The following is a 27905-nucleotide window of genomic DNA, read 5'->3' as shown; positions in this document are numbered from 1 at the left end:
GGAGCGCGAGCGAGCGCGGCTGCAGCGGGCGGCATGGCGAGCACCGCCTTGGAGATCATCGCGTTCACCGTGTCTATCTCGGGCTGGTTGCTGGTGTCTTCCACGGTGCCCACCGACTACTGGAAGGTATCCACCAACGACGGCACGGTCATCACCACCGCCACCTTTTGGGCCAACCTGTGGAAGACATGCGTTACCGACTCCACAGGGGTCTCCAACTGCAAGGACTTCCCCTCCATGCTGGCGCTGGACGGTCTGCATCGCGGGCCCCTGCCCCCGACCCTCCCTCTTGTCAGGCCAGCGGACAGGGCGCCCGCTCGGCTTCGCGACCCCCGCTGGGACCTGGGGTGGGGGCGGGCAGACTCCTCTGAGATCGGTCCCTCTTTTCCCCCTGGGGCCCCAGGGAGCTGGGGCGAGTCCCCCGTTCCGTCGTTCTCCGCCCCTGGAAGTGGGTCCTGCATGGGAGCCTATGGGAGCCCGGGAGCCCGGGAGCCCGGGTTAGGGGTGGGGGTTGGGAGGGGGACGCGCAGACAGGCCTAAATGGGGCGGGTGACTTTCGGGGGTCGCGGGTGGAGGGGAGCAGTTTTGCTGTCCTGAGAGTAAAGGACACGGTTGTGGGACCCCCATCTCTTGCGGACGGGACGGCTAGGACACGGAGTCACGCAGAGGGGGCTTGTCTTCTGCGTCGCTCCCCAGAGGAGCTGGATTCTAAGGGTGTCATGGACTCGTCCAAGCGAAGTGGGCTTGCCTTGAACTCCCTTAGCCGGTTCGTGAATTCTTTTAAAAGTGGGCAGGAGAAAAGGAATCATATTATAGGAGGCGTCCCCCGCAAAAAAAATTCTTCTACAGGCGTGCCAGCCCGGGCTTTAACGCTTCCTCCAAATGTTAGGAAAATAAATAGCCCTTGAGCCTCAGGGGGTAGAGTCCTGGCTTCCAGCTCAGAATCTCGAGCGTGTGGGGGACTGACAGGTTCTGGGAGACTGACAGGTTCTGAGCCGGTGCCTCTCTGGGCCTCCCTCGTGGTGTTCTTCTGTAAATTGTTTTCTACATTGTTTTTTGTTAATTAGGCTTTATATCGCATTGCATTGTAGCAACAGGTAGATCGATGTTAGGGTAGAAAACTGGCTCTGTATTAGTTTCAAGAGAACCGTCGGTATGAAGGTGGTCAGATCCGTGCTCACTCTCTAGGCCAGTGGTTCTCAACCTTGGCTGCACATTAGAATCACCTGGGGATCTTTTTAAAATCCTGATTTCTGGGCCTCATCATTTAAAAAAATTCCCCAGGTGATTCTGATGTGCAGCCAAGGTTGAGAACCACTGCTCTAGGCTCTGCCTCCAGGATTTGAAAGCGCAGGACTGAATGGATGGATCCCCGCCGAAACTTAAGGAGAGTCACTTACATTATTTCTAGATTTGAGGTGTTCTCTTTTTCTTTTATTACTGCCCTGCAAGTTTTTATTTGCATAGCTGAGTAAATAAAAGACAAGATTTAATTCCCCTAAGATGGTGCTTGCCACGGAAAGCAAATGTTTGTTGCTCAACGGTGGTATTTGATGGAACCTGCCTATAAGGGCCGACGTGTCTAGTTGTAGAGTGGTGACACCCTGCTGTGTCAAATTAATAGCTGGCACACTGTGGGTCCCCTAGAATTGCCCTTGAATTTCCTGTGCTCTGCAGAGCACACATCCAGGTAGATGCTTTGAACAGACAGCCTCTTGTTTCTTTGTTTCTGTGGCTTACATTCAGGAATACAGGCTTAACAGTTACGGTTTTAAGCGCATTCTTCTGTTGTAACTGTATTGTTGTTACCTGAGATAGAGTGCCAGATAGGTATGGCTCCTTCTGTAGGACAGTTGGGGGACAAGAGAGAAGAGAGACAAACAAGAGCTCGCTGGATATTATTACGTGCAGAATAATACGTCTGAGGTGAAAGTGGGCATGGTATCAAGATTTGGAGGCAGAAGGAAGGAGGGATAGCCCTCAATTATTAAGCTCTAGAATGGAGCAAATGGAAGAGGGGTGACATTTATATACAACCCAGTTTGCAAAATAGCCTTCCATGTGTCTAGAAAAGAACTTTTAAAAACATAACACCACACTACGCACTATTCTGCAGCATTCTAAAATTAATAACTTATCTTTCCCAGTCTGTACATATAGAAGTAATGATTGCGTAGTATTCATTCGTCTGGACAAACTGGTTTATATAACCATTTGCCCGTTGTAGGACATTGGACCCTTTCCAGCCTTTCATTCTTGTTAGCGCTTCACTGAAAATTGTTATATTTGCCTCTTTGTCTGTATGTGTTTTGTTATAGACTACATATTGAGAAATTGTATTGTCAGGGCAGTGGAATATTCATTTTAATATTCAATTTATACTGCCAAATTACATTCTACCAACAGTGTGTGAGACTACCTATTTCTCTACATTTTTCACCACTAAGTTTTTCATCCAATATTATAGGTGACATTATCATATTATCACTTAACTTGGCATTTCCCTGATCTGATTAGCACTGATTTTGAACATCTTATCATATATTGATCTCCCCCTCCCCCGCCTCTTTTGTGAATTGTTTGTTCATGTCTTATACCTGTGGTTGTGTAGTTTCCTCTTGGTTTAAATGATTTGTTTTCTTAAATTTGGATGTCAATCTTTGATTTGTCATAAATGTTGCACTCTCAGCCTATTGCTTGTCTTTTAAACTTATGAGGACTTTGAAATGTGTGCTATAATCAGATTAATCAGACTTCCTGCTGGCTCTGCCTTTTGTGGCTTAGGGAGGCATTGCCTACTCCAAAGCGACAGATTTACTTTTCTGTATCTCCCAGAATAACACATGGGGATTCAGTGACACTGCGACAGTTTCATAGAGAAAGGAGTCGATTCCCCCATTTACCAGTAGAACTTTTCAAAGTAGCCCCCTTAATTGTCTCCACCAAGTGGCTATTTTCATTCTTGCTAGTTTGAAATGGAAAATAAGGTACACATCATTTGGAAAACTTAACTTTTTTCCTTAATCCTCACCTGAGGATATATGTTTATTTTAAATTGATTTGAGAGAGAGAGAAAAAAAAAATAAAACATCAATGTGGGAAAGAACATCAATCTCTGGCGTGTGTTCCCAGGGCAGCCGTATCTGTTGGGTGCTGGTCCGGAGGCAGGTCCTGCTGACAGCATGCTGCACGTGGACTTCCTAACATTGCCTTTGCAGTGACGGGAGAGAGTTACATTACCATGCGCTATGGGGGCCACAGGCCTGACCAGGCACGAGGTCTGGATTGAGAAAAAAAGCCAAGAAAGGAGAGAGAAAGCTCATGGTTCTCTCATCTAGTCTTAGATCAGCGGTTCTCAACCTGTGGGTCGCGACCCCTTTGGGGGTTGAACGACCCTTTCACAGGGGTCACCTAAGACCATCGGAAAACACATATATAATTACATATTGTTTTTGTGATTAATCACTATGCTTTAATTGTGTTCAATTTGTAACAATGAAATTGGGGGTCACCACAACATGAGGAACTGTATTAAAGGGTCGCGGCATTAGGAAGGTTGAGAACCACTGTCTTTGATGGAGGAACAAACCTCTTGGAAGCAGATGATGGAGTCATTATTCTGAATTTCCTATGTGAGGTCAAAGCTCTGATTCCTCATCATCAGGTGGTATCATATCACCCCCGTTTTCTCTGTAAGGAAAATGAAGCTGAGAAAAAGCTAAATGTCTCGAGTTAGTGTTATGCTATGTTAAGAGCCCAACCCTAATTTCTGCTAAGACTCAATATTAGTTTTATGGATGGGAAGCTTCCATGAGTTTCTTACCCCCTCACCAGACACTTTGTTCATTTTATTCATTCTGTGAAGTAAAAGCTCTTGTCCTATTTTACAGATGAGAAAACAGAGCCTGAGAGATTAGCTAACATAATCAAGGCCACACAGTGGGTAAATAGGAGAACAAAGCTAAAATTCAAAGTTCATGCCTTCTCCCCATACCTATCTTCTTTCAAAGTATTTGCAAAATATGCACAAAGCTACTAGCATAAGAAAAGCTCATTTTTTTTTTTTCTTCTCACTAGGAAATTGTCTCCACCAAGTGGCTATTTTCATTTTTGCTAGTTTGCAATGGAAAATAAGGTACACATCATTTGGAAAACACTTAACTTTTTTTCTTAATCCTCACCTGAGGACATGCATTTATTTCAAATTGACTTGAGAGAGAGAGAAAGAGGAAGGGAGGAGAGGAGAGAGAGAGAGAAAGAGAAAAACACCAGTCGGTTGAGAGAGAGAGAGAAAGAGAGATCAGTCGGTTACCTACAGTACTCCTCCTGGCTGGGAATTGAACCTGCAACTTTTTGGTGTACGGGCCAATGCTCCAACCAACTGAGCCACCTGGCCAGGGTGAAACACAACTTTTAAGGGACACCTTGAAGGTTTCCTTTAACAGAATTCATTAAGGCCACTACATTTTACTAATTAAACATTTCACAGTTGACTAAGCTAGTGATTTCTGTTTATTGCTAACCCATGTTCCTTTCAAAACACCACTTGAACTTTAGCTGAGAATAATTTTCAGCCAGGTTGTTTTTTTAGTATATGCCATCTATTTTTGTTAGTGGGAATGTTTGCCATTTCGTACAAGAGAATTAACTATAAATTATACTTCAGAGAACTTCTAAGTAAATATGTTCATGCTTCAGCACCTTAATGTGTTAATTAGCTATTAACGGTGTCAGTAAATTAGACCTGTCAAAAATAATGGCCTCCTTGACTAGTTTTTACCACCACTTCGCTTGATGGTTTTACTTATAAGTTTTGCCCCGAGGAACTGTTTGAAAGCAAGGTTGTAGAGGTCTGCCTTGCAAAAGATAAACTCTGAGTTGGTTGGCAGTCACCTCGGCCTCAGTCTGTGGGTGTTTTAAGGACTGGTAGCCCCTAATTCACAAAGCTCAGACTTACCAACAACTGGATTGCATTTACAGCTGGCAGGGGAGCTATCCCTAGGAACCCCAATCCCTGCTCTTTGCTCCCCGTTTTAGAAAATCTAGCCAATGATTGTGCTGGTGAAGTGCCTTTTTGGTGCATGCGACAAATTAGCAATTTATTTATTGGTACTGTTTTCCATCCAGAGAGAGGTGCCTTGCCCTCAAATCAGGGTTTTGAGTGGCACCGAGGAAGGACCTGACCGCATCAGAACCTTGCTTTCCCATCTCTACTCCCACACATGTGCCAAGGGCTGAGATGGGAGAACTGAGTGAGGAACTCAGAACAAAAGGGTATGCGTAGTGGTTAAATAAAGTTTAAAGGCTGCTATTATTTTCCCAGTCCTATTGAGAACTGAATTCATCAGCATGGGATTCTAACCACTGTTTACCATCTGGGAAAACGTATTTTGTGGTCTAAAGGGTCGGACTGTAGGACTTAACCTTTTGCCAGGCTCCTGCATTTTCTATTCATAAAGCCTGTAAGGTTATTAAAGTAAATGCACATAAAGGTTCATGGTAAAGTTTTGTAGCATAGTTCTTTTTTTACACATATATTATTGAGGTTACATCATACACACGCTGTTTTGTCCGTTGAGTGATTTCAGTCAAGAGTCAGCTAAAACACCTCAAAACCATAGATTAAAATAAAGCTATGAAGAACCCACACACTGTCCCAGTAGCTCTGGGGATAAGTGATGAGGCAGTTGTGGTTCTGGGAGACTCTCCTTAACCTTGCAAGGAACTAACAGGTTTCTTCTCTCTATCTGGGCTTCTACCTGCTCCCTGGGTTCTGGTAGAGGGACTTGAGGATTGAAGTTTAAAATAGAGCTGGGTCAGTATTGGGCAGCACTCCCCCAGAGAGCCCTGCAGCGTGACCATTGCTACCAAAACTAAATGTTCCTGCTGCTGTTTTTGATGGTCTCACCATCAGCGAAATGATTTTGTTTGCGAGTAGTTCATGCTACAAAATAGAAGATGATTGTCATTGCCGTCTGAATTTATGGGGGCCTAAATTTGTTCAATTAAATAGAACATCTTCTGTGAACTCTTTAAAATAGATCGTAGGAATAGGATTAAAACTTAAAATTTTATTCTTTCCCAAAGAAACATGGAGACTGAAGGCTACCTGCCAGCATTATTTTCTGAGTTTATAATTATCATAGTCTTAGAAATATTATTCATTATAGCTTTTGTCTGAGGACACACAATAAGTAACTTTCAGTCTCTTGGCATTAACAAGGTTTTACAGATTGACAAATTTAATTCCAAATGTAAACCTGAAGTACATGTATGTTCATTTGCTTAACAAATATATACTTACACCTCGTATGGGCCATCACTGTTTCAGATTGAAATATGGCATTTTTTCAGGCTGAAATGAAAATGTCCTTATGTGGACAAAGTTATTAGTTTAAATCCTGTTAATTTAACATTTCTTAATGTCTGGATGAAAGCCAGGCTGAAGTTTATCATAACCATGGCTGTGCAAATAAAAATATGTGACTAAGGAAATACATGTTGTAGGAAGAATGATCCAACAAACCAACAGAACGAGCTTTTAGGGTTGCTTTGAAAGCATCCACTTATATGTAATCAGTTAATTTAATAATTATCAGCTATTCTTGCTATAAATAGCCAATGCTTTTTTAAACCACATTTTATCATATGTGCCCTGGAAATAATACAAAGCCATTAAAATAATTCTTAATTTAGACTCCTTATGGCTCATGATTATATTTTAGTTGCTCTCATTTATAAGCTTTCACTAATATTGGAAGATTTCACCCTTTGGTAGGTCTTGCTGCCCAATGATAAATTTTATAATGTCTGAACCATTAAAACATCTGTTTAAAAGTTCCAATGTACAAAGGAGTAAGAGGCTCGAGATAGTGGCAGGTGATGTTTTGCACAGTGAAAGGCAGCGTCACCTGGATTGTATAGTCATATCGGTATGGAATCCATTCCTGCCTCTTATTAACTTATCTCTGGCGTATCATAGACACTTTGCTTGCCTCGGTTTCCTCACATGTGAATAATAGCACTCAGCAAGCTAATCTGAAGATTATGCATAAACTGAACTTAAAAGTGTGTGACATACAACAGGCACTCCATGTAGGCTAACTTGTTTTCCTTTCTTGCTTGTCTTACCCCGTGTTTTAACAATTACGGTTATTTATTCACTTTTGGTTTTTTTGGAAAACAGAACAATCGTTCGGGAGGACAATGTAGAATGCAGATTTCTCCCTGGACAGCCACCTGTTTTATGTTAACATGTAAATGACCTACTCTAATTGCAGGTTATATCCAGGCATGTAGAGGACTTATGATTGCCGCTGTCAGCCTGGGCTTTTTTGGTTCCATAATTGCCCTGTTTGGAATGAAGTGTACCAAAGTCGGAGGCTCAGAGAAAGCCAAAGCTAAAATTGCTTGTTTGGCTGGGGTTGTATTCATACTGTCAGGTAAATAGTAACTTTCTCCCAAACAAGGTACTTTCACCGTGTTAATGAAATAGCACTCACTAACCACGGTCCTTTCCCTCTGATGCATTTTAGGGTTATGCTCAATGACCGGTTGTTCCTTGTATGCAAACAAAATCACAACGGAATTCTTTGATCCTCTCTTTATTGATCAAAAGTAAGTACTCACCTCAGTCTGTATGTTTCTAGTTCACAGGAAATGTACATAAAATCATATTCTAAATTAAGGTATGGAAATTTTCTCCATAGCTTATGAAAAGAAAGTGAGATATAAGGGGTAAATGGTATTTGATGACATCATTCAAGAGTAAACATTTTAGGTGCTACGTTGGCAAATGATGCATTTAATTACTACATGAGTGTTACATGTTGTCTTGTTTCTAAATAGCTTAAGGTGTCGGATTTAGAAATCTAAACTTCATCCACCAGATATCATAAAATTGAAGCAAAATGGAGGGAAAGTGGAATAGAAGTGTAAGATGGGGGGAAAGAATGATGAAGTGTGAGAACAGAAAATTGAAAGCTTGCCTTGGTTTTGTCCATCCAGAACAGTATTTGCCAGATGCTAAGCTCTAGGCCAATTTACATCTGAAACATTGAGATTAAAACAAAGGAAACTGTGCTTCTGAAGATTAGAAACATTCTAATATTTAAATGAAATATTATTTTTTATTTTTAATTAGCCTTTTAAATTGCTCTGTGAACTATGGCCTTAACATGCTCCACCTAATAAACCTTTATGTGTAAAAAATCATTGTATGTGATGCAAGCATTTTTTTTTAAATGCTCTGGGAGTGGCACAGACACTCAGATGTGACTGGTCTCAGTTGCAGGTGAATGCTTTGGCATTTACAGATCAGTTTGCTTGTTGTTGTTTTAACTATGGGCTGTTGCTTTTTATAGTTTCCTTGGGCTTATTTCTTTGCATTGGGAAAACCCCATGGGCACCAAATTAGAAATAATAACATATCAGATGTTTTGTCTTTCATGAGAGTATACCCACATAACTCTGTGGAGAGCCATGTGGGTATGCTGTCCACCAGGCTGGTGATTCTCTTTCAGTCTTTAGATAAAATGTTATAGAAATTTAAAAAAAAAAATCACTAAAATGGCTGGTCAGGTCTACATTACTTTTTTCCAGTGGATTTAGAAATCTTCAGAAAAATCGATTTTCTGGTTCTCTAGTATAGTTTATGCATAAATAGTGAGTGCTTATATAATGAAATGCTTATATAATGACACGTAATGACAATAACAGCTAACACATTGAGTCCCTTCCAGGTAGCCGGCAGAGCACTGCAGAGATTCTTTATTTTATTCTTACAACAGCTTTATGAAGTAGGTTCTCTTGGTACTCCCTTTTTTAAAATTGAGGAAAGAGTTCAAGTAATGTGTCCACTGGAACTTGGACCAGACTAGAAGGCTGGTAGAACTATGGCTCAAACCAGGTGGCCAAACTGGAATGCTCACTGTAAAATGCGTGATTTATAATGTTGGACTCCTTTATCACTTTTGTTACAGTACGCTGCAGATATTTTTCATTAAGGGAGTTTCTCTTGTACATTTAAAATGGTTTTTATTCTGAAATTTTATTAAATGGGGAACAAAACAACTGTCTTAGTGTAATTTTTACTCTTCTGCCTATGTTAGAAAAATGTATTCAGCTATAAATTTTCGATAATGATATTTGCACAGATGTACATGACATCAAACATTGAGCATTGAGATGAAAACTGAGATGACTCCTGAAGATTGGAAACATTTTAATGATATTTAAATGAAATGCTATTTTTCATTTCAATGATACGTTTTTATTTCTGGGTTAGTATCATAAATATAGAGCAAAACTGTATTTCTCTTGGTTTATTGTATTAAGGACATCGCTGACTTTTCTGGATTATCTTTTCTACATCACTGTTTTAATTCCCTGACAATTATCAAGGATGTCAGAAACTTAAAAATAGTTTAAACCTTTCCTCAAAGGTCATGGCTAATTCATGTATGCACTGTAATGTACACGTATCCTTTGTGTGGTTTTAGTCTGTGCTTCTCTATGCTCAGTCACCTTTTTCAGTTTAGTACAATAGAATTTCTTATCCTCCTTTCAGATTTTAGTGAAACTCAGTTCACTAATTATGGACTCTGAAAGGTTTCCCTCTTTTCCACATTCTTGGTGCTACATTGAACTATCCTGTTCCCACTCAGCCTCCCAGCATTTCTCTTTCCATCTATGCCTACTCACGCCCTCTGTGTCTGCATTCTCATCTGCAAAATTAGGCTAATGCTAGTACCCCTCATGTAGAGTTGCTGTGAGAGTTAAGAGAGGTTGCTTATAGGGTGTCCCAAAAAATGTATTCTCACACTTTGAATAATTATAAAGGCAGTGTTTATTAACGTACATTTCATTTTCAAAATTGAGCTGTCAGCTGTTAAACTGTGTATGCATTTTTTGAGATGCCCTGTATATATGCTCAGAACTGATTAGAAATGAGCAAACCCCCGTGTTAGCTATTACTGTATTGTATTGGCTGTTATTATTAAGACTAGAGGCCCGGTGCATGACATTCATGCACTGGGGTGTGTGTGTGTGGTGGGGGGGGGTGTCCCTCAGCCCGGCCTGTGCTCTCTCACAGCCCGGGACCCCTTGGGGGATGTCCGACTGCCAGCTTAGGGGAGCAGGCCTATGCCAGCAGTTAGACATCCCCCGGGGGATCCTTAGCGCTGCCACAGAGGCAGGAGAGGCTCCCGCCACCGCTGCTGCACTCGCCAGCTGTGAGCCCGGCTTCTGACCACCAGGGGGGCAGCTCCTGCATTGAGTATCTACCGCCTGATGGTCAGTGAGCATCAGTCGTTCCGCTGTTTAGTAGATTTGCATATTAGAGTTTTATTATATAGGATTGCTTTTTGAAATGCATGTTGTATTTAAGATGTGGCTTATCTTTATAGATGTCTTTATTAAACTCTTCTGTGGTGACTTAAAATATAACACCTACAATTTTCCAATTTACCTTAATGTAATTAAAAATCACAAGAGCTAGGGATTATGTAAAACAACACGACTTACAGATTGGTAGTATTTATAAGTCACAGGCCCTCCATACCAAGGCCTTATAGAAAATATAGACTTTTTTTTTTAAATCGTGCTTATTGAAAACATATTAGCTCTTTGAGATAGGGACTATTTTTCTCACTCATCTTGCACAAAGAAAGGCCCTCTATAACTTACATAAAATCCCTCAGATCAAGGAGTTGTCAAGGCCGGAAAGTTGTAAATATGGTCAGATTCTAACCACCTACAATGGTAGACTAGAGACATAAAAATGACATGTGACATCTAAAGAAATTCACAGACTTCCTTTAAAAAACAACAACTCATTTCTGTGCAAACCAACAAGTCGCCTAACTTAACTTCATCTGTTTTCCCTTGACCAACAACTCTCATACAGGAGATGAAAATTGAGAAGATCAATAAGCTGCAAATTGTCTCTCAACATAAAGTAAACAGATTTCACGTGTTAAAATGTAATCTTTAAAGCAAGCTTTTCATTTGGCTTATTGTAGGGAGACACACTTCCTTAGCTGGCCATTTGCTAGAATGTAGTGATCTGTGCCTCTGATTTAGTTTGTACGTGAACTTAGACTATGTCAGGGAATCAAGGTCAAAGGAAGCCTCTGAGAGGATGGAATAGAGGGCACACGCAACTCTCCTCTTCCCATCCTTAGCGCATATTACTCTTCCTAACGCCAGCTACCACCAATTAACATCCATCCTTTCAGGCCTAGAAGGCAGGTGCGTGTCCAGGTGCTTAGGAAGGATAGTGAGAGCTGCTCTGCGCATGTGCTAGTTTAACTTTCTAGTGAGCATATACTTGCTCTCCCATACCTAAACCCTAAAATGCGCTGGAAAATGGTTCAGGCCTCAGAACCTAGCTTTGTTATTGGCTTGCTTCTGCTGCTATTGATTTTTATAAGATTTCTTTATTGAATGAACTGAATCTTCTTTGTAGATTTCCAGCACATACTTATTATATAAGGCCCACCTTGGTTGCCTAAATTAGGAAAACCCAGCTAAGGTCATCAAAAGGTTCCCACTACAATCCTACTATGTGCAAGGAACTCAGTAGGCACTTTGTTGAAAGAAAAAAAAAGAGTGGCTTCTAGGGTATAGTTGGACTAAAGATCATGGCAGTAACATTGCAAACATTATCACACTTATGTTCTATGGTTTTTTATTTCCGAAACCCTTCCCTTCCCACCACTTACCAGGAAGACTTTTCTTCCAGGCTGCAATCATTTGACAGGATTTCGATCTAAAGAGTTTCTTCTGATTCTGGTTGTGTTCTACCATTTCCCCATTCTCCTTTGGTTTTGCTTCCTTGCTTTCATTCAAGTTACGATTATGTTTTGTGATTCCTGGATGGGCTCCTGCACAGCCTTAAAAACTATTTCTCAGTTCTTCCCTTTGGGCTGTTTCAAACTAAATTTCTTCTTTTTATTATAACAAAACCTACATAATCCCTCAAACCGCCCCCACCGCCCCAATCTACTCTCCTGCAAGCCTATGGTAACAGACACCCCTTAGTGGTTCACCTTACTAGGGCATTAAAATTTAATTACATTATTTCCACCTTTGTGTTGTCGTCCAAACCACTAACTCCTGAATGTCTTGCTTTATTTTCTTAAATAAACTGTTCCAAGTAATATGTGATTGACATAAAGGAACTTGTTCTCAAAGCATGCAAAGTTAGAGCACTGAACCAGTTGTCCTAACTGAGCAAACAGGTGATCACAATCTTAGAGTTATTCTCCTTTAGTATATGAGATTTATCTTTTATGTTTTGGCTGTGATATCCTCATGTTTGGGTCTTATCTGCAGGGTTTCCTATTTTCAGAGTTTTTTAAACCATGGAGTTATTTATCTCTAGTACTCTTCATTCCTGGCAAATATTTAGTTTCTACTTTAGGATTTAAGCTTTTACGTAGATAAAATCTCTTCACCATTATGGCTAGTTAGTAGTTAGAAATAAACAGATGCCTACTTCCCAGTAAATTCTCTCATTCTTGTTATCTGTCAAGTTAAGTGAACAATAGACAATTCAAGAAGTACATTTCTAGATTATACACATTTTCCCTGGTGAAGTTGAAATGAATATCGATCTTACTAGGTGACCTTGCCAAGACATTGAACTTCTTTCTTCTGTCCTTGTTATAATTTGATGAATTATGGAGGTTTGTTTATTCAGGCTTACTCCATTCATGAGATTATTTGGAGAATGGGTTAATATTAGTAAACATCTCATATATTCTTGGATAAGGGATTCCGTAGAAATGCCACATGAACAAAACTATGCAACTGTTAAATATTAAGGTGTTGTTCTGTGACTGTGTTTGGTGGTAGCCAGGCCACTTCAGACCAATTGATTTGATGCTTTTGTTATGCCAGCATGACTTGGAAATCAAGTGTTAGGCATCTGTGTTTTGTTCTTGCCGACCAGTAATGAAGTCCCCATTCATGCCGGTATGCCACGCTTTCTGGTCTCTCAGCTTGTTACCACCCCCAGCCCTCCAGCCCTCTCCCCCCCCCCCCCCACGTCCTGGCTAACGCCTGCTTCTCCTGCAGGACTTGCATTCTGGGTGAGGGACCTCCTGGCTGCTGAGGTTGTACCTCGTGCTTCTATCATAATCCTCCTGGGAGATTAGCACTTGCTTAATGGTGCATCTCCCAAACCAGACCAGGAGCATCTCAAAGTAGAGGCCACGCCTTGCTGATTGTTGGAGTCTCTTGCAGCCAATCCATGCTCCATGACATTTACAGCAGGGATGGTCAAGCAGCAGTGCTGTGTGACTGTCTGTCTGTCTGCATCTCTCCTGGAGTAGAAAGACGTGAGCACGCTTGTGGCAATTTTGGTTAAGTGGGTGAGGAGAGGAGGCAGCATAATGTACTGTTTAAGAGTGAGGACCTGCATGTCCCACCATTTAGAAGAGCACCTGACACATAGCAGGCTCTCAAGAAATGTTAGTTGAATTAAAAACTTTTGTTTGAAGCCATGTTTAAAAATTATTGAGGTAGAAAATATGCTGGTGAGGACATAGAGCAACCAGAACTCTCATACATTGCTGGTGGGAGTGCAAATGGTACAGCCAAATTGAAAACCTGTGTGGCAGCATCTACTAAATCTGGACATATGACCCAAGAATTCCATTCCTAGGAATATACACAACAGAAATGCATCCATATTTTTACAAAAATACATGTGCAGTGTTCATAGCAGCACTTTTTGTAATAACCTTAAATGTCAACTACCCACATGCCTATCAGCAGTAGAGTGAGTAAACAAATTGTTATATATTCACACATTGGGACACTACAAAGACAGGAGGATGAACCATCTACAACCATTTGGATAAATCTCAAAATTAGTAATGAATGAAAGAAGCCAGATGCAAAAGAGTACATGTAACATGGTTCCACTTAGTTAACTACAAGGACAGGCAAAACTAACCTGAGCTGTGAGAAGTCAGAGAGGAGCAGCGGCTGGAAGGGGGCACAGTGCGGCTCTAGCGTACTGATTCCTGTGGCACATGCATGTTGAATTTGAGAAACTTGACCTGTGCATACTTGTGTATGTAAATTTATTAAAAGCTTTAAAAATTATTTTTAAGAAAAGGAGTAAGGATCCTGGATCCAGGCTACTTGGGAGTAAACCCTGCTCTGCCACTTATCAGTTGTGTATTTTGAAGAAATTACTTGTCCTTTCTGTGGTCTGTGTTCCTCGTCTATAAAATGGGTCATAGGTACTCTGAGGTCATTGTGAGAATTAGACGAGGTAGCACCTTTCGGCTGTTTGGAAGTGTGCCTAGCACATAATAAGCACTCGGTAAATGTTAGCTATTATTTTAAAGGGTACTGGCCCTTAAGCAGAGCACATTGATGTACCATTTTATTACCTTATACAGTATATTAAGGCTAGCCATTGAGAACTGTATATTGAAATGTTTGAGACCTAGTAGAAAGGATAATTGTTGTAACATACTTGGCTCTCAAGTAGAAGGTAGGCTTGAAAGAGATCTAGCCTGAAACCATTGTAAAGAAACAAGGCTTGTCCAATTTCTTCTCTTTATTTCTCATCACCTCAGTCACAGCATTGAGGTAGAGATATACAACAAGTTGAAATTGTCAAATGGAAAGTCTTGAGACCCTTCTAATATGAACCTACTCTGCATACTTCTTCCCCAACACCTGGTTTGGCTCTGAAATGTTTTTGGGTAGGCTGCTGAGGATTCTGAACAAAATGCAGATATGCTTTTAATTGATCCAATTTTTTTTTTCTCCAAGTCCATCTGTGTGATTTTCTCTCAACACAAACAAATATGTACACCTGTCTCCACACAGATTCTTGACCTGTGCTCACCAGTGCTGGTCTTGTCCTAAAGTGTCTCGGAACAGTGTTGGTTGTCTTCGGAATTTGTAATCATGAAGCACAGCCCCCTCTGCAGTCAGTTTACCCAGACTTCAGCGTTTGTGTGTAAACATGTTATTGTGCTACTTGGAGTATTGTGCCGGCACATCATTTCTCACTGAAAATGCAGGCTCAGTAAACTCCCAATTATCCACATGAATGGAGACCAATGGCATGGATATTGCTAAACAACTGATTTGTTTTTGAACTATGTAATTTTGGGGACATGAAATGTTCTTTGGCTAATATATTGTTATACTGTGGATGGGTTCTTAAGTTCCCATGAATAATTGGCAAAAATCTGAACTCCTGTAAAGATACCTGCTGAGCACTTTACAAGAGAGAAGGAGGCAGAGAGATTAAGAGACAGGTTTTAGGGTCAGACCTCTGCTCAGACCCGGGCTAGCTGACAGAGATAGCACCTCCTGCTTGTGAAGTTAAGGATGAAAGGAAATAACGTATAAAACACCCACCACAGCGGCACATGTTATGTGATCAATAAGTGTTACAGTGTACCTGTATTAATATATAGAATGTGTAGCATTCTGAACTATCCTAATGATAAATCATAATACATGGAAAGATAATACATGAATGTCTGCCATAAATTAGCACTGAAAAGCAATTTATGCCCCTGATTCTATTATATTTACCTGTTTATTCTGTCCATTAGATTATTTATCCACTTGATTTTTAGATTCACTTGTTGATAGATGTGTATTTGTTGTTCATAATTTGTATCTTTACCTTTTTCTTCTTCTTCCTCTACTTAAAGAATACCTTTCAGCATTTCATATAATACTGATTTGGTGGTGATGAACTCCTTTAGCTTTTTCTTATCTGTGAAGCTCTTTATCTGACCTTCAATTCTGAATGATAGCTTTGCTGGGTAAAGTAATCTTGGTTGTAGGTTCTAGGCATTCATCACTTTGAATATTTCTTGCCACTCCCTTCTGGCCTGCATAGTATCTGTTGAGAAAATCAGCTGACAATCCTATGGGTACTCCCTTGTAGGTAACTAACTGTTTTTCTCTTGCTGCTTTTAAGATTCTCTCTTTGTCTTTTGCTCTTGGCATTTTAATTATGATGTGTCTTGGTGTGGTCCTCTTTGGATTCCTTTTGTTTGGGGTTCTCTGTGCTTCCTGGACTTGTAAGTCTGTTTCTTTCACTAGGTAGGGGAAGAAGTTTTCTGTCATTATTTCTTTAAATAGGTTTTCAATATCTTGCTCTCTCTCTCTCTTCTTCTGGCACCTCTATAATTTGGATGTTGGTACGATTGAGGTTGTCCCAGAGGCTCCTTACACTATCTTGATATTTTTGGATTCTTTTTGCTTTTTGCTTTTCTGATTGGGTATTTTTTGCTTCTTCGTATTTCAAATCTTTGACTTGATTCTTGGGATCCTCTGGTCTGCTGTTGGATCTCTGTATTATTCTTTATTTCAGTCAGTGTATGCTTAATTTCTAGTTGGTCCTTTTTCATATCCTCGAGGGTCGCACCAAATTTATCGGCAGTTTCTAGAAAATTCTTGAAAAACATTATAACTGTGGTTTTGAACTCTATATCCAGTAGTTTGCTTTCCTCCATTTCTGTCATTTGTGACCTGTTTCTTTGTCTCCGCATTTTTTGTGCTTCCCTGTGTTGATAGAGTGGCTTTCTGTGCTAGGTGTCCTATAGGGCCCAGTGGCTCAGCCTCCCCAATTACCTGAGGTGGACACTCTTGGTGCACCCCTTTGTGGGCTTTGTGCAGTCTTGTTGTAGTTAAGCCTTGATTGTTGTAGGTATCACTGGGAGGAATTGACCTCCAAGCCAATTGGCTGTGAGAATCAGCTGTGTCTACAATGGGAGAACTTCTGTGCTGAAGACATCCTTATGGGGCAAGACTTGCTTCAGTGGGACTTTGGTGCTCACTGAGTCTGCCCCCTGAGTGTGTCCCTTATGGATCTGAGGAGTTGTAATCTGGATGGTCCCAATCTGACCACTGGGTACACAGGCTCTTGGGTCTCTAAGGAGGTGCTACTATAGCTTCTGCCTGAGGCTACCCAGCAGGAGGTACGGAGAGATCTGCAAATTCCTCTTCCTTGTTTGGGGTTTGGAGATGCCCAGATGAGGCCCAGCTGTGAAGCAATGCAAGCTGCTGTGGGGCCTTGGGCTTTCTTTTGGATGTTCTGGGTCTCTCTGACCCAGCTGCAGTTTGTTAGGTAATTTTAGATCTCAAAGGGCCAGGCCTTTCATATGCAAAAGCCTCTGTGCACAGCTTGGGTGGGGCAGGGTCTCAGGGAATCAACAGGGTGGAGCAAACAGCTATGGCTGATCCTCAGCCCTGCCCTAAGAGGCCCTGCGTCTCAGTGTCCCATTTCAGTGTCCTGCGGTAATCGCTGCAAGCACCTCTGAGAGAAAGCCGCCCTCGAGTTCCGCCCACTGCCAGACAATCCAGTTTCTCCCAGTATGAGTTTGGGTCCCCAGAGACTCGCCCGGAACTGGAGTTCAGAGCAGTTCGGAGCTTGAGACTCCCTCCCGATTGAAAAAGACACCGGCGTCCTCCATCCTCCGTTGCCAGCCCTTTCCGCCTGCGCCTTTGTACGTCTGCACTTTACTTCCGCACCTCCTCTGAGTCTCAGGGTGCTTTTCTCTTTCCTTCTAGTTGTAGAATTTCCACTCAGGATGATGTCTGTGCTGTCTTTTAGTTGTATTTTTGAAGTGGTTGTGCAAGGCAGCAATTTCAGGTGTTTACCTATGCCGCCATCTTGGTTTCTAAAAGCAACCCATTCTACTTTAGTTACCATTGGGGAGGCACCTGCCACTTTTTAGCAGTCTCGTGGGAAATCTTGGGGCATCTTTCAGGCAGCATGAGAGAGCTGTTCAATGACATGAATTGCATAAGTGAGACTATACTGTGACAGTCTCAGGGAGATACACAGGCACTAAACACGCTGCTTCTAGAATGTAGAGTACTTTGGGGAAATGTTTGTTTGTAGATAATGCCGTTAGAGTACTTATTTAATATTAGAGGCCCAGTGCATGAAATTTGTGCACGGGTGGGGTACCTAGGCCTGGCCTGCAATCGGGGCCAATCAGGTTCCCCGCCTCCCCGCCTCCCTGCCTCCTCCTTCCTGCGCTGCCTGCCCACACACCTACCCCTCATTACCCATCCCAGCCCAGGACCTGCCAGCTGCAGGGAAGGGACCAGGAGGTTGGCCACTGGCCCCAAGGAGGGAGCCAGCCCTTGCCTCCCCCACCCCGCCATGCAACGGCCACATCCACCGCCACCCACCCCTGGTTCCCATCACAGCCCAGGGGCCTGCCGGATGGGAGGAGGAACCAGGAGGTTGGCTGGCAGGCCCCATCAGCGATTAGGGCCTGTGGGCTGGGGGAAGCTCCCGCATTGAGCGTCTGCCCCCTGGTGGTCAGTGCGCATCATAGCGACAGGTCGTTCCACCATTGGGTCAATTCGCTTATTAGCTTTTTATTATATAGGATAAAATCCATCCATGCAGTTATATAGATCTTGGATTTTATAAGCCTCTGAGTAAAGGTTATTTTAGATGGTAATCTTTAAAAGAAGGCAAACTGCCCTGGCCTGTGTGGCTCAGTTGGTTGGAGCATTGTCCCTTACAACAAAAGGTTGCAGGTCAGATTCCTGGTCAGGGCACATACCTAAGTTGTGGGTTCGATCCTCATTTGGGGCGCGTACAGGAGGCAACCGATCCATGTTTCTCTTTCCCTCTACCTTCATCTATCTTTAAAATCAATAAAAACATATCCTTAGGTGAGGATTTAAAAAAATAAAAGAAGGCAAACCAATGGAATTTAATTTTAAAATGTTAACATTGATACTATATAAGTGTACTTTCTAAACTTCAAATATTTTTTATACGTACTTAGTTGTTTTAAGGTAATTGGAATATTTATTTTGGCTCTTGCCATTCGTTTATTTATTTTCACAAATAGGGTTTTTTATTTGTCATCATTAAATGTCTGAATTTTAAACAGATTCTTGGACTGGAGGCTCATATCCATCAGCTCATTCAGCTTTAGTACCTGTCCCATTCCCAGTAGCTTTTCCAGAACTGCTACCTTCACCATGAAGCTCCATGAGTTTTCCCAATTCAAACTTGGGCTTCGTTAGCATTTTGATTTTTCTAACAAAGACATCATGGAGCAGATAAATAGATTGGCAAGCCTATCTGTCTTTTCCAATGCTGTCTGGAATCAATTTATTGACCACTTCTTTCAAGTCGTTTGTCTGCACCTCTCAGGTCATGATTTCCATCATCATCTTCCAGATTTGGTGGACCTGCTGATGCTGAGCATAAGAGATCTTCCAAATCCGACTGTTGCTCTTTTTAGTAAAACCCACACAGAATAGACAAAGCAAATAGCCATTGGTAGTCTTGACATTGACAATGGCTTCAGTCATGGTCTGCCACTTCTTGACCATGGAGCACATTTTGTCATGGGTAAGATCCACGTCATGGAAATTAGGCAGTTTTTGCCCTGAACATCCTCAGTAATTAGCTTGAATTTTCTAAACACAACTTCATCGTTCTGTAGATCAGCTAGGCTCACTTCAAAAACACAACCCTTGAGACCATCAGATGCAATTTTGGTTCCTTGAGTTCCCATGACTAGTGTTTTCCCAACATTTCTTATACAGTGGGGCCTTGACTTACAAGTTTAATTCATTCCATGACGGAGCTCGTAACTCAAATTACTCGTATGTCAAATCAAAAAGTGAACGAGTGAGACACAGGATGCTGGGCTGATGTTGTGGCGTTCACTGTGACGTTCGTTGTGCCAACTAGCAGTGGGGTATCTGAAGCTGGTTCGTAAACCGAATTTTAGCTCGCAACTCAAAGCAAAAAATCGGCCGAGAGATGGCTCGTGTCTTGAAAAACTCGTTAGTCGGAACACTCGTAAGTCAAGGCCCCACTGTATTGACTATAGCTGGTGCTTTCACATCATACCAATCTTTCTTAGAAAATGGATCAACCACTTTCTTCTCGGCTCCCTTTTTGCAGCCTTTCGTAAGGCGCTTGTTCTTGCCCGCAGCCATGGTGCTGCTCAGAGAGCCAAAAGACTGGCTCCTGCCACTCTTGATTAAAATGAGGAGTAGGACAATGTGTTTTTTTGGGGGGGAAACCCCACTATCCTGATGGTCAAAGACCTGGCTCCTAGTTCCGTGACTTTCAGCAAGGTCACTTCACTTCTTTGGGATCTTAAAAGGATGTGGTCACTTTCATTCACCAAACAGTTTTTGTTTTGCTTTTAGAGGAGCTGATTTTCTCTTTTTCAAGTCCAGCATGTCCTGATTTAATTACTGCACTCACCTTTTTCTTGTGCTGGGTGAAAAGATAGCCTGAGGGAATTTAGAAAAATTCCATACCCCCGAGCTCTGAGCCACTGAGAACATAATGAGCCAGGAAGAGAGAACACACACAGCTTTTGAAATAACTGAAACCAGTGCACTGATCGCATTTTTTATATTAATGAAGTCTTTTACTTGGTTGAGGTGTGCATATAAGGAAGTAGTGATGGCTAAGAGCTCAGGGTTTGGATCACAGTTATGAGTTTTAAGTCCTGGTTCTACCTGCCATTTACTTAGCTGAGATATGGGTCAAGTAATTTAATCTCCCTGAGTTTCAGTTTCCTCATTTGTAAAACCCATATCTCAGAATTGCAATGAAGGTTGAATATGGAATATGTATAAAAATATCTTGGCACACAAAAAGAGTTCCAGTACCATGAGCTGACAATAATAGTAACTTTTGTCACCTTGGACATTTACTTGAACCACATCCAAATGGATTTGAGAGAACAGGTAATGTTTACTTTGAAAAAAAAAATGCTCTTCTGATTCTAATGTTATGTTTCATCACACTTTACTATAATTGTTTGCTTAATGTCTGACTATTCCCGCTAGACTGTAAGATCCTTGAGAAAGGAGCAATGTCTCTCCCAAAACACATGAATTAGCATGAGGTTTAGCCTGTTGTTTCTGTGGTGGTGACCAGGGTATGCTCCCCAGCTCTCCATGGATGGCAGATCAGGTGGTGGCAGGGGTTTGGATGCAAGGAAGGCAAACATAGGAGGTGAAAATAAATAACAGGTGTTCCTCAGTCCATTCCCTCAGGATTACTGTGAAGGTTACAGGCTGAAATAGTAATTGAAGTATGAAAGGCATCAGAATTAAGGCCATCAGAGGGGTTCTAGTTCTGGTTCTCTCAACGTGGAATGAGAGATGTGAGCACAGCCAGGCGGATGGGAATAACTTCATCCAATAACTTAGAGGCTATTTCAACGCCTTTGATCTTTATGGTTCTTTTTGGGGGAAATTTTAAGTGCCTAATCTGTGTTTTAATGTCTCTGTGTTCAAGTACAATTTCCCCTTTTACTCATTTACTACATTTGCATTCAGTTACGTACATGAATTAAAGTCCTATAGGCAGCTTTGGATTAGTCCTATTAACTGAGCAGAATATCTGGGAGAGGCTCCAAAAACAACATTCTGATCTATCAAACGAGGTTCTGTCTTCAACCCGCTGATCATGGACCCCTCTGCGGTTAAGCAGATTTTTAGCCTTTTAGAATAATGAAGGTACTAGGTCAGTGGTTCTCAACCTTCTGGCCCTTTAAATACAGTTCCTCATGTTGTGACCCAACCATAAAATTATTTTCGTTGCTACTTCATCACTGTAATGTTGCTACTGTTATGAATCGTAATATAAATATCTGATATGCAGGATGGTCTTAGGCGACCCCTGTGAAAGGGTTGTTCGACCACCAAAGGGGGTCGAGACCCACAGGTTGAGAACCACTGTGCTAGGTGATTGTAACAGCTCAATAAAGAGAACACACAATGAGAGGGAAAGCTGGTCTAGGGCCAGAAGGGTATTGTTAACAAAAGAAAGACCTGCAACCGGATCACCTGAAATTTGGATAGTCTTCTAAGGTGTTGAAGTCAGATTCTTAGCCTCACCAAAAGGAAGAAAGAGTCCCAATTAGTGTCAAGGAGGTGTCCTCATGGCAAATCTGAGTGGATAGCAGATTGCCCTCCTCAATCCTGACTTTCAATAATGGAAGTCCATTTTTGCCAGCTCATGCACACTGATAGGTATGAATTCAAGTAACTGTTGAGTAAGTCTGCTAAACATGTCTTTTACAGAATGAAGGAGGAAAAGTCTCTGAAAGAGAAAGCACCAAGTCACAAAAGCCCTCACATCCGAATTGTTAAAAATTATTGGTATAGACATGGAGTCTCTTAAAACTTCTTAAAAACTTCAACTCAAAACTGGTACTACCACTCATTAAGTGTTTGTCTCCAACAAAAATCACAAGGAATTCAAATGAAAATGATATTTTCCTTGTACTGGAGTCTATATTCAGTGACCTTAAGAAAATTAACATATATTTTAAAAAGGAATAAGTGAACCAATTTTTAGTATAAGCCAAACTCTTGATTCTTAAATCCCTTCAGAACGTTTCAAGATGCTTAAATAAATATAAAGACAATTGCTGACATTTGAGCTGCCTGGGTAATGTATTCTCTGATTTGTCACAACACTGCACACATTTACATGTTCTTTTGAATCCATAGCACCGAGCTCTGGTGGTCAATTAGAGATTTATTTTTAATCAACCATGGTACCTGGCACTGTCATCCTATTTTAGAAAGCTAAGTAGTTTAAGAAAAATCTCAGACTGTTTCTTCCAGAGTTATTTACACTAAGTTATAGTAACACATAGTTTCAGGAGAGAAGACAGCGCAAACTCTGGGGGAGGGAGGTGTTGCGTCGGGGCGGGGGGATAGAGAAAAGTGGAAAGTATCATTAAATTGTAATCTTATAACAATGCCCTTCAAATAGAAAATTTCAATATGCCATTCCTTTAGTTGTCTCTGCAGTAAGAGGAAGAGAATGGATGGATATGACGCCAGCTTACTATAGGACTTTTAGATGTTTTAAGGAGGTCAAATGATATGCACCTACAGCTTGGCACTGTGCTTGTTTTATTTGCATAATCTTGTTAAAACATCTTAAAAGCAGGGCTGATATGGGAATTCCAGGACATCTCTTTTAGATGTATAACATATTTAATGAAGGTATCCTATCTAATAAAAGGGTAATATGCAAACTAACGATCACTCCATCACAAAGATGGTGGTACCCATAGCCACAAGGTGGCAGCACCCAGTCCCCTCAGCCTTGCCGAAGTCTCCCAGTCCTGGGGGGGTGGGGGTGGGGCTGCCGCTGAGATCGGGCAGCGTGAGTGGCCTGGTGGAATGCTTGTTTCATCACCGTGGCAACGGAGGGCCTCTGGGCAGAGGAGACTGCGGGCCTGCTTCCCACAGAAGCAGCATGGCTCCCTCCCGCCTCCCGCGGGCGGCTCGCTTCCACCTCGTGAGGAAGCTGCACGGCTCCCGTGGAAGCAGTGCGGCTCCCGGGGGCACACTGCGGTTCTCATGGGCTCCTGCGGAAGCAGCGGGCAGCTTACTGCACGCAATATCGTGCGATGGGCTACTAGTCTTTTATAAAACTGCCAATTCAACACCCTTGATCTGGCCAGCTCGCATATTACCTGTGCACGTCTCTCTCCAGTCCTCTTTTGGACTGTTTATTTCGTGCAGACTGAGATGTTTTTCTCTACTTACCTCCAACCTTCTGTTTCTGCCATTGCCTCTGATGCTACCAGTCGAAGTTTCTAGGTTCCCAGAGCCTAATCAGGGCTCCAGGGCAGGATGAAGTGCTTATAACTATGCCTTGCTTCTACTATTACCTTGGTTTCCAAGGAAAGGCAACACAAGAGTGAGGAAAGGAGGGATCACAGGGCAGAATGAATTGTGTGTTTGTCTCCCTCCCAATTGCAACACAGGCCATGAAATTGCCTCAGTAGTCACATCTGAAAATAGGCAAGTGGACCATTAGTCATTTTGTAAATGTTGCTTCCTACTTGCGCCAGATGTTGGCCAGGGCCATGCTGTTCCACTACCCATCACTGCTGTGACTCAAACCACCCAGAAGACCTGCCCAGCCTGTATGGTGACACAGCTCATAGAAAGAGATGAGACAAATTCAGGACAGGCACCGGCCAGCTGCTATCAACATCATGGTGTGACCTTGATACCACAATCTGGTCCTGGCCCTGCACCTGGTTCGGGGGTTGGGCCGGGGAGGGAGTTAACCTTGGCACGTCTTTCTTACCCTCACTTCTTACTTTCCTTTCTTAGTTCCTCTGTGGATTCTGTATCATCAGACCTTCCTACTGTGACTTCACTATACAATGAAAAGCACCCTTCGGTAGGGAATGGCAACCATCATTTTTTTTCCCCTTGCAATGGCAGACTATGAGCCAAAAAGTTTCAGAACCACTTTGTTATTTAAAAAAAACACTGTTCTTCAAGAATGGGATATAGACAAACATGAGAAACACATAGTCCCTGAGATTTGGGTATACTCTTATTCTTTGTTTATTTCTCGGGGATATATAATCAAGTGATGTCTATAAAAACACTTTGAGAAAAGTTTGAAGCATTATATGGATACAAGGTGTTATTACTTCCTGTACAAGCTCTAATAGCAAAAATTATAATTAGCATTCAGTAAATGCTAGCTAGTAGTGTTACTGTGTAACACCCCTCTCCCCTTAATAAGTAAGCCGTAATACTTATGTAATCCTTCCTCCTCACAGGTATGAATTAGGAGCCGCTCTGTTTATTGGATGGTCAGGAGCCTCACTCTGCATAATTGGTGGCGTCATATTTTGCTTTTCAATATATGACAACAACAAAACACCCAGGTATGAAAAAGAAACAAAATGACCTGTTAAAAAGTACTATCCTATTCCAAATCACTACATGTGAGACAAGTTATAGATAGTTCATGCTTCTTAGAAACTTCAAAAACCCAGAATTGGGAAAGGATAGGAATATATTGTAAATATATTAAACATAGTAAATATTATATTGAATAGAATATAGTTAATTATAGTTCTTTTTTTTAAAGCTCATCATTCTTACATCCCAAAGCTAGTTCTGGAAGTGGAACTATGGGTCTGACTATGGGGGCATTCTTCACTTTAGCTTCATCATAATGTTCACGTAGAAATTGCTGATGAAGGTCACTGTGGTCTCTGAGGTTCACCGGAAGAGAAGTTTTAAATAATGGTTTTAAAGGATAATCACTGAACAAATGAAAAAGCCATGAGCTTCTTCTGCAGAGATTGTCACACCAGCAGTTCAGAACTGACTTTGAAACATTTCTTGGGAAGAAAGCTAACTGAAAGCAATCAGGGAGACGTGGGCTGAGCTATGACAGAAGTAGGGGGAGAGTGGATTCTTCCCATTTTTGTTTGCCCTACCGTGTAAAACAGAATCTACAGAACTGTGTTTTGCCTTTCAGAATGGGCTACGCATACAATGGGGCCACATCTGTCATGTCTTCTCGGGCAAAGTATCACGGTGGAGAAAATGTCAAAACCGCAAGCCCCTCCAAACAGTTTGATAAAAATGCTTACGTCTAAAGAGCACTGCTGCAAGCTGTGTCTTGGGTTTGTTAAAAAGGTGAACCGTTCACACAATGATCCCATCGGGGCTCTCCTATAATTAACACTCAAGCTATTTTTAAAATATGAATTTTTGAAGTTGTTGATTGTATGGATGTAAATGTTCTTACATAGTTAGAGACTAATCATTTTCTGTTATGGCTTTCTATAAAAAAAATAAACAGGTTATTTACAGGATGTGTATATATTTTATCCCTTTGTAGCAGCAAAGGGGGTCTGGAGGTATTTTGTAAAGCAGTCTTAATCAGATGTTGCAGTCTTTGTGATTCTTTCTTCATATATTTAACAGAAAGCGTATAACGAGTGCTGTCTTGTAAACAGTTAAGTCGTCTCGGGGGCAGTCTGAGACTATTCCTCAAAAGACGTTCGGGTTGAGTTGACATATTCTGGCTGCATGTAATGACTTCTAGTTTCTTGCACCTGTCTGCCCACTGTCATTCACAGTGACTGCTCAAGGAAGGGCTAAGGAACCAAGATGTTATGGCCCATTACCTGGCTAGTCCGCCTTAAATAACTGTGTAGGCTCCTCTGATTCAGAAAGCAGACTCTGGGGTGGAGCATCAGCAAGAGCTGAGCTGGAAGCGCTGGCCATGGCTGTCTTTGAAGCCAACAAAGGAAGTCCTGAAGCCTGCGTGGTACCCGCCTCCCACAGAAGCCACGGGCCAAGTTCTGACTTCTCTTAGGTCCTGTGTGTGGAACTAATCGGGTAAGGGGGAGACCATTATTCAAATATGGAAATTGCTCCAGTGATTTTTGAACAAAGACAATGAGTTATTCCCCAAACCAGCCTTTTACCACATGCCCAGCACTGTTCTGAACACTTTACATGCCCTAACTCACCTCAGCCTCACAACTGCCCTCTTAGTAAAGTACTGTTAGGGTCCTGATTTGACAGAGGAGGAAATGAAAGCGTTTAAGTGACTTGCCACAGTCAGTGACAAATCAAGGACTCTGAACTGAGGCAGTCAAGGGTAAAATAGTTTCAAGCTTTGCATAAGAGTTGGTATCTATGTTATCTGTGAGCAAGACACTTTCCGATACTGATCACAGCATGGGTGAAAATAACATTTTTTTTCTGAAGCATGAAAGACTTAAAAGGAAAATCACATTGTTTGGAAGTTCTCAGTGAAAAGAAAAGGAAATGAACATGTTTGTTACCCGCCCCCCCCCCCAAATTGTGTGTGTGTGTGTGTGTGTGTGTGTGTGTGTGTGTATTCAACCATTTCAACCATGATAATACATTTATATCCAGGGATATAAATGAACTGGAAGCAATAAAGGGAAACTAGGTGCCACGGCTGTATAAGGGCAGGGTTTTCTTAAGTGTGTTTAAAACAAATTTTAAAATTTCAGAGTTGTGCTAGTAGAGATAATGTTTAAATTGTACTGAACTGTTATCTATATATATAAAAGCCTAATATGCTAAGTGTCCAACCAAGTGGTCGACCGACCGGTCGCTATGATGTGCACTGACCACCAGGGGGTAGATGCTCCGACCAGTAGGTTAGCTTGCTGCTGGGGTCTGGCCAATCGGGACTGGGCGAGATGGAGCTGGACATGCCTAGAGCCCTCTCATGGCTCCTCCCCGGCCCCGAAGTGCCCCGATCAGCACTGGGCAAGATGGCCCTGATAGGCCTCAATCGCTGGCCAGGAGAAGGGATCCCACCCATGCACAAATTTCGTGTACTGGGCCTCTAGTAGGATAGTAAGAAGCTAGGAAAATTCCAAGGCAGGAGGAATAGGGAAACTGAGACAAAAAAATTAAAATAAGGCCTAACAGTTTGGCCACCTGTAGCCAGATTGTAAATAGCAAACCCTTATCTTCCCCCAACCAAGAATGCTGGAGAGCAGATTCCAAAGACTGCAGGAGAGGAAGGGAAAGAAAAGGGGGAGAGGAGGAGGAATTTTAATGCGACTAGAGAATACATACCTTAAATCACCCTGGAACTACTGGAAGACCGCAAAGAGGATGGAAGAGGGAGAAGGAAAAGTGCAGTCTTATCTCACCCCACTATTTAAACAGAGAAGCCAGCAGCCACGGGACTGAATTGCCAGGTGCTTCTCATAAATTCTGGGAAAGCCATAACAAAGTAGAGGGAGAGAGACCTTCAGAGCTAACCTGTACCAGGATATCTAGCAAAGGAATTTTAAAATCTAGAGATAGAAGGGTATATAACCACTTGAACTCTCACCAGACTCAGATGTAGTTTAGTAGATTTGTTTGCCTTGCTTCTTTAATACATTCACTTACTTTAATTTTTTTTAATAAGTTGGCTTCATCACAATGCAATTATCTGGAGTCACTCGTTTGAATTCGTTCCTACGAGCATGACAAGAATCGAGGCGGGAACAGCCCTCTCCCTCTGACTCAGGGGGCCGTCTGGTAACACCTCTCTGGTGTCTGAGAGAGGTGCCTATCACAGAACT

At 41.9% G+C, this 27905-nt stretch overlaps 1 protein-coding gene and 1 pseudogene across 2 annotated transcripts; one reads left to right on the top strand and one right to left on the bottom strand.

Moving 5' to 3' along the window:
• On the top strand, window positions 1–25769 carry CLDN10 (claudin 10). The gene is made up of 5 exons (XM_081083216.1): window positions 1–253; window positions 7281–7442; window positions 7536–7617; window positions 24606–24713; window positions 25316–25769. Exons 1-5 carry the CDS (start codon window positions 34–36, stop codon window positions 25434–25436), a joined length of 693 nt encoding a protein of 230 aa, XP_080939342.1. The 5' UTR covers window positions 1–33; the 3' UTR covers window positions 25437–25769.
• Window positions 18904–19989, bottom strand: LOC308514439 (small ribosomal subunit protein eS1-like; annotated as a pseudogene). The gene is made up of 2 exons: window positions 19852–19989; window positions 18904–19568 (listed from the first exon to the last, which is right to left on the bottom strand). The product of its transcript is annotated as a small ribosomal subunit protein eS1-like (transcript).
• Window positions 25770–27905: the final 2136 nt, after the last annotated feature.

The sequence above is a fragment of the Myotis nattereri genome, assembly GCF_964212035.1.
Source record: "Myotis nattereri genome assembly, chromosome: 2".
Lineage (NCBI taxonomy): Eukaryota > Metazoa > Chordata > Mammalia > Chiroptera > Vespertilionidae > Myotis > Myotis nattereri.
This window is presented reverse-complemented; position numbering and strand designations above follow the sequence as displayed.

What these genes read in the sequence shown, in the direction of transcription:
- CLDN10 (XM_081083216.1), top strand. Translation starts at nt 34, where the DNA reads ATGGCGAGCACCGCCTTGGAGATCATCGCGTTCACCGTGTCTATCTCG. An exon ending in CTCCATGCTGGCGCTGGACG is followed by an intron (nt 254 to 7,280) that starts GTCTGCATCGCG and finishes CTCTAATTGCAG; the next exon opens with GTTATATCCAGGCATGTAGA. An exon ending in CCTCTCTTTATTGATCAAAA is followed by an intron (nt 7,618 to 24,605) that starts GTAAGTACTCAC and finishes TCCTCCTCACAG; the next exon opens with GTATGAATTAGGAGCCGCTC.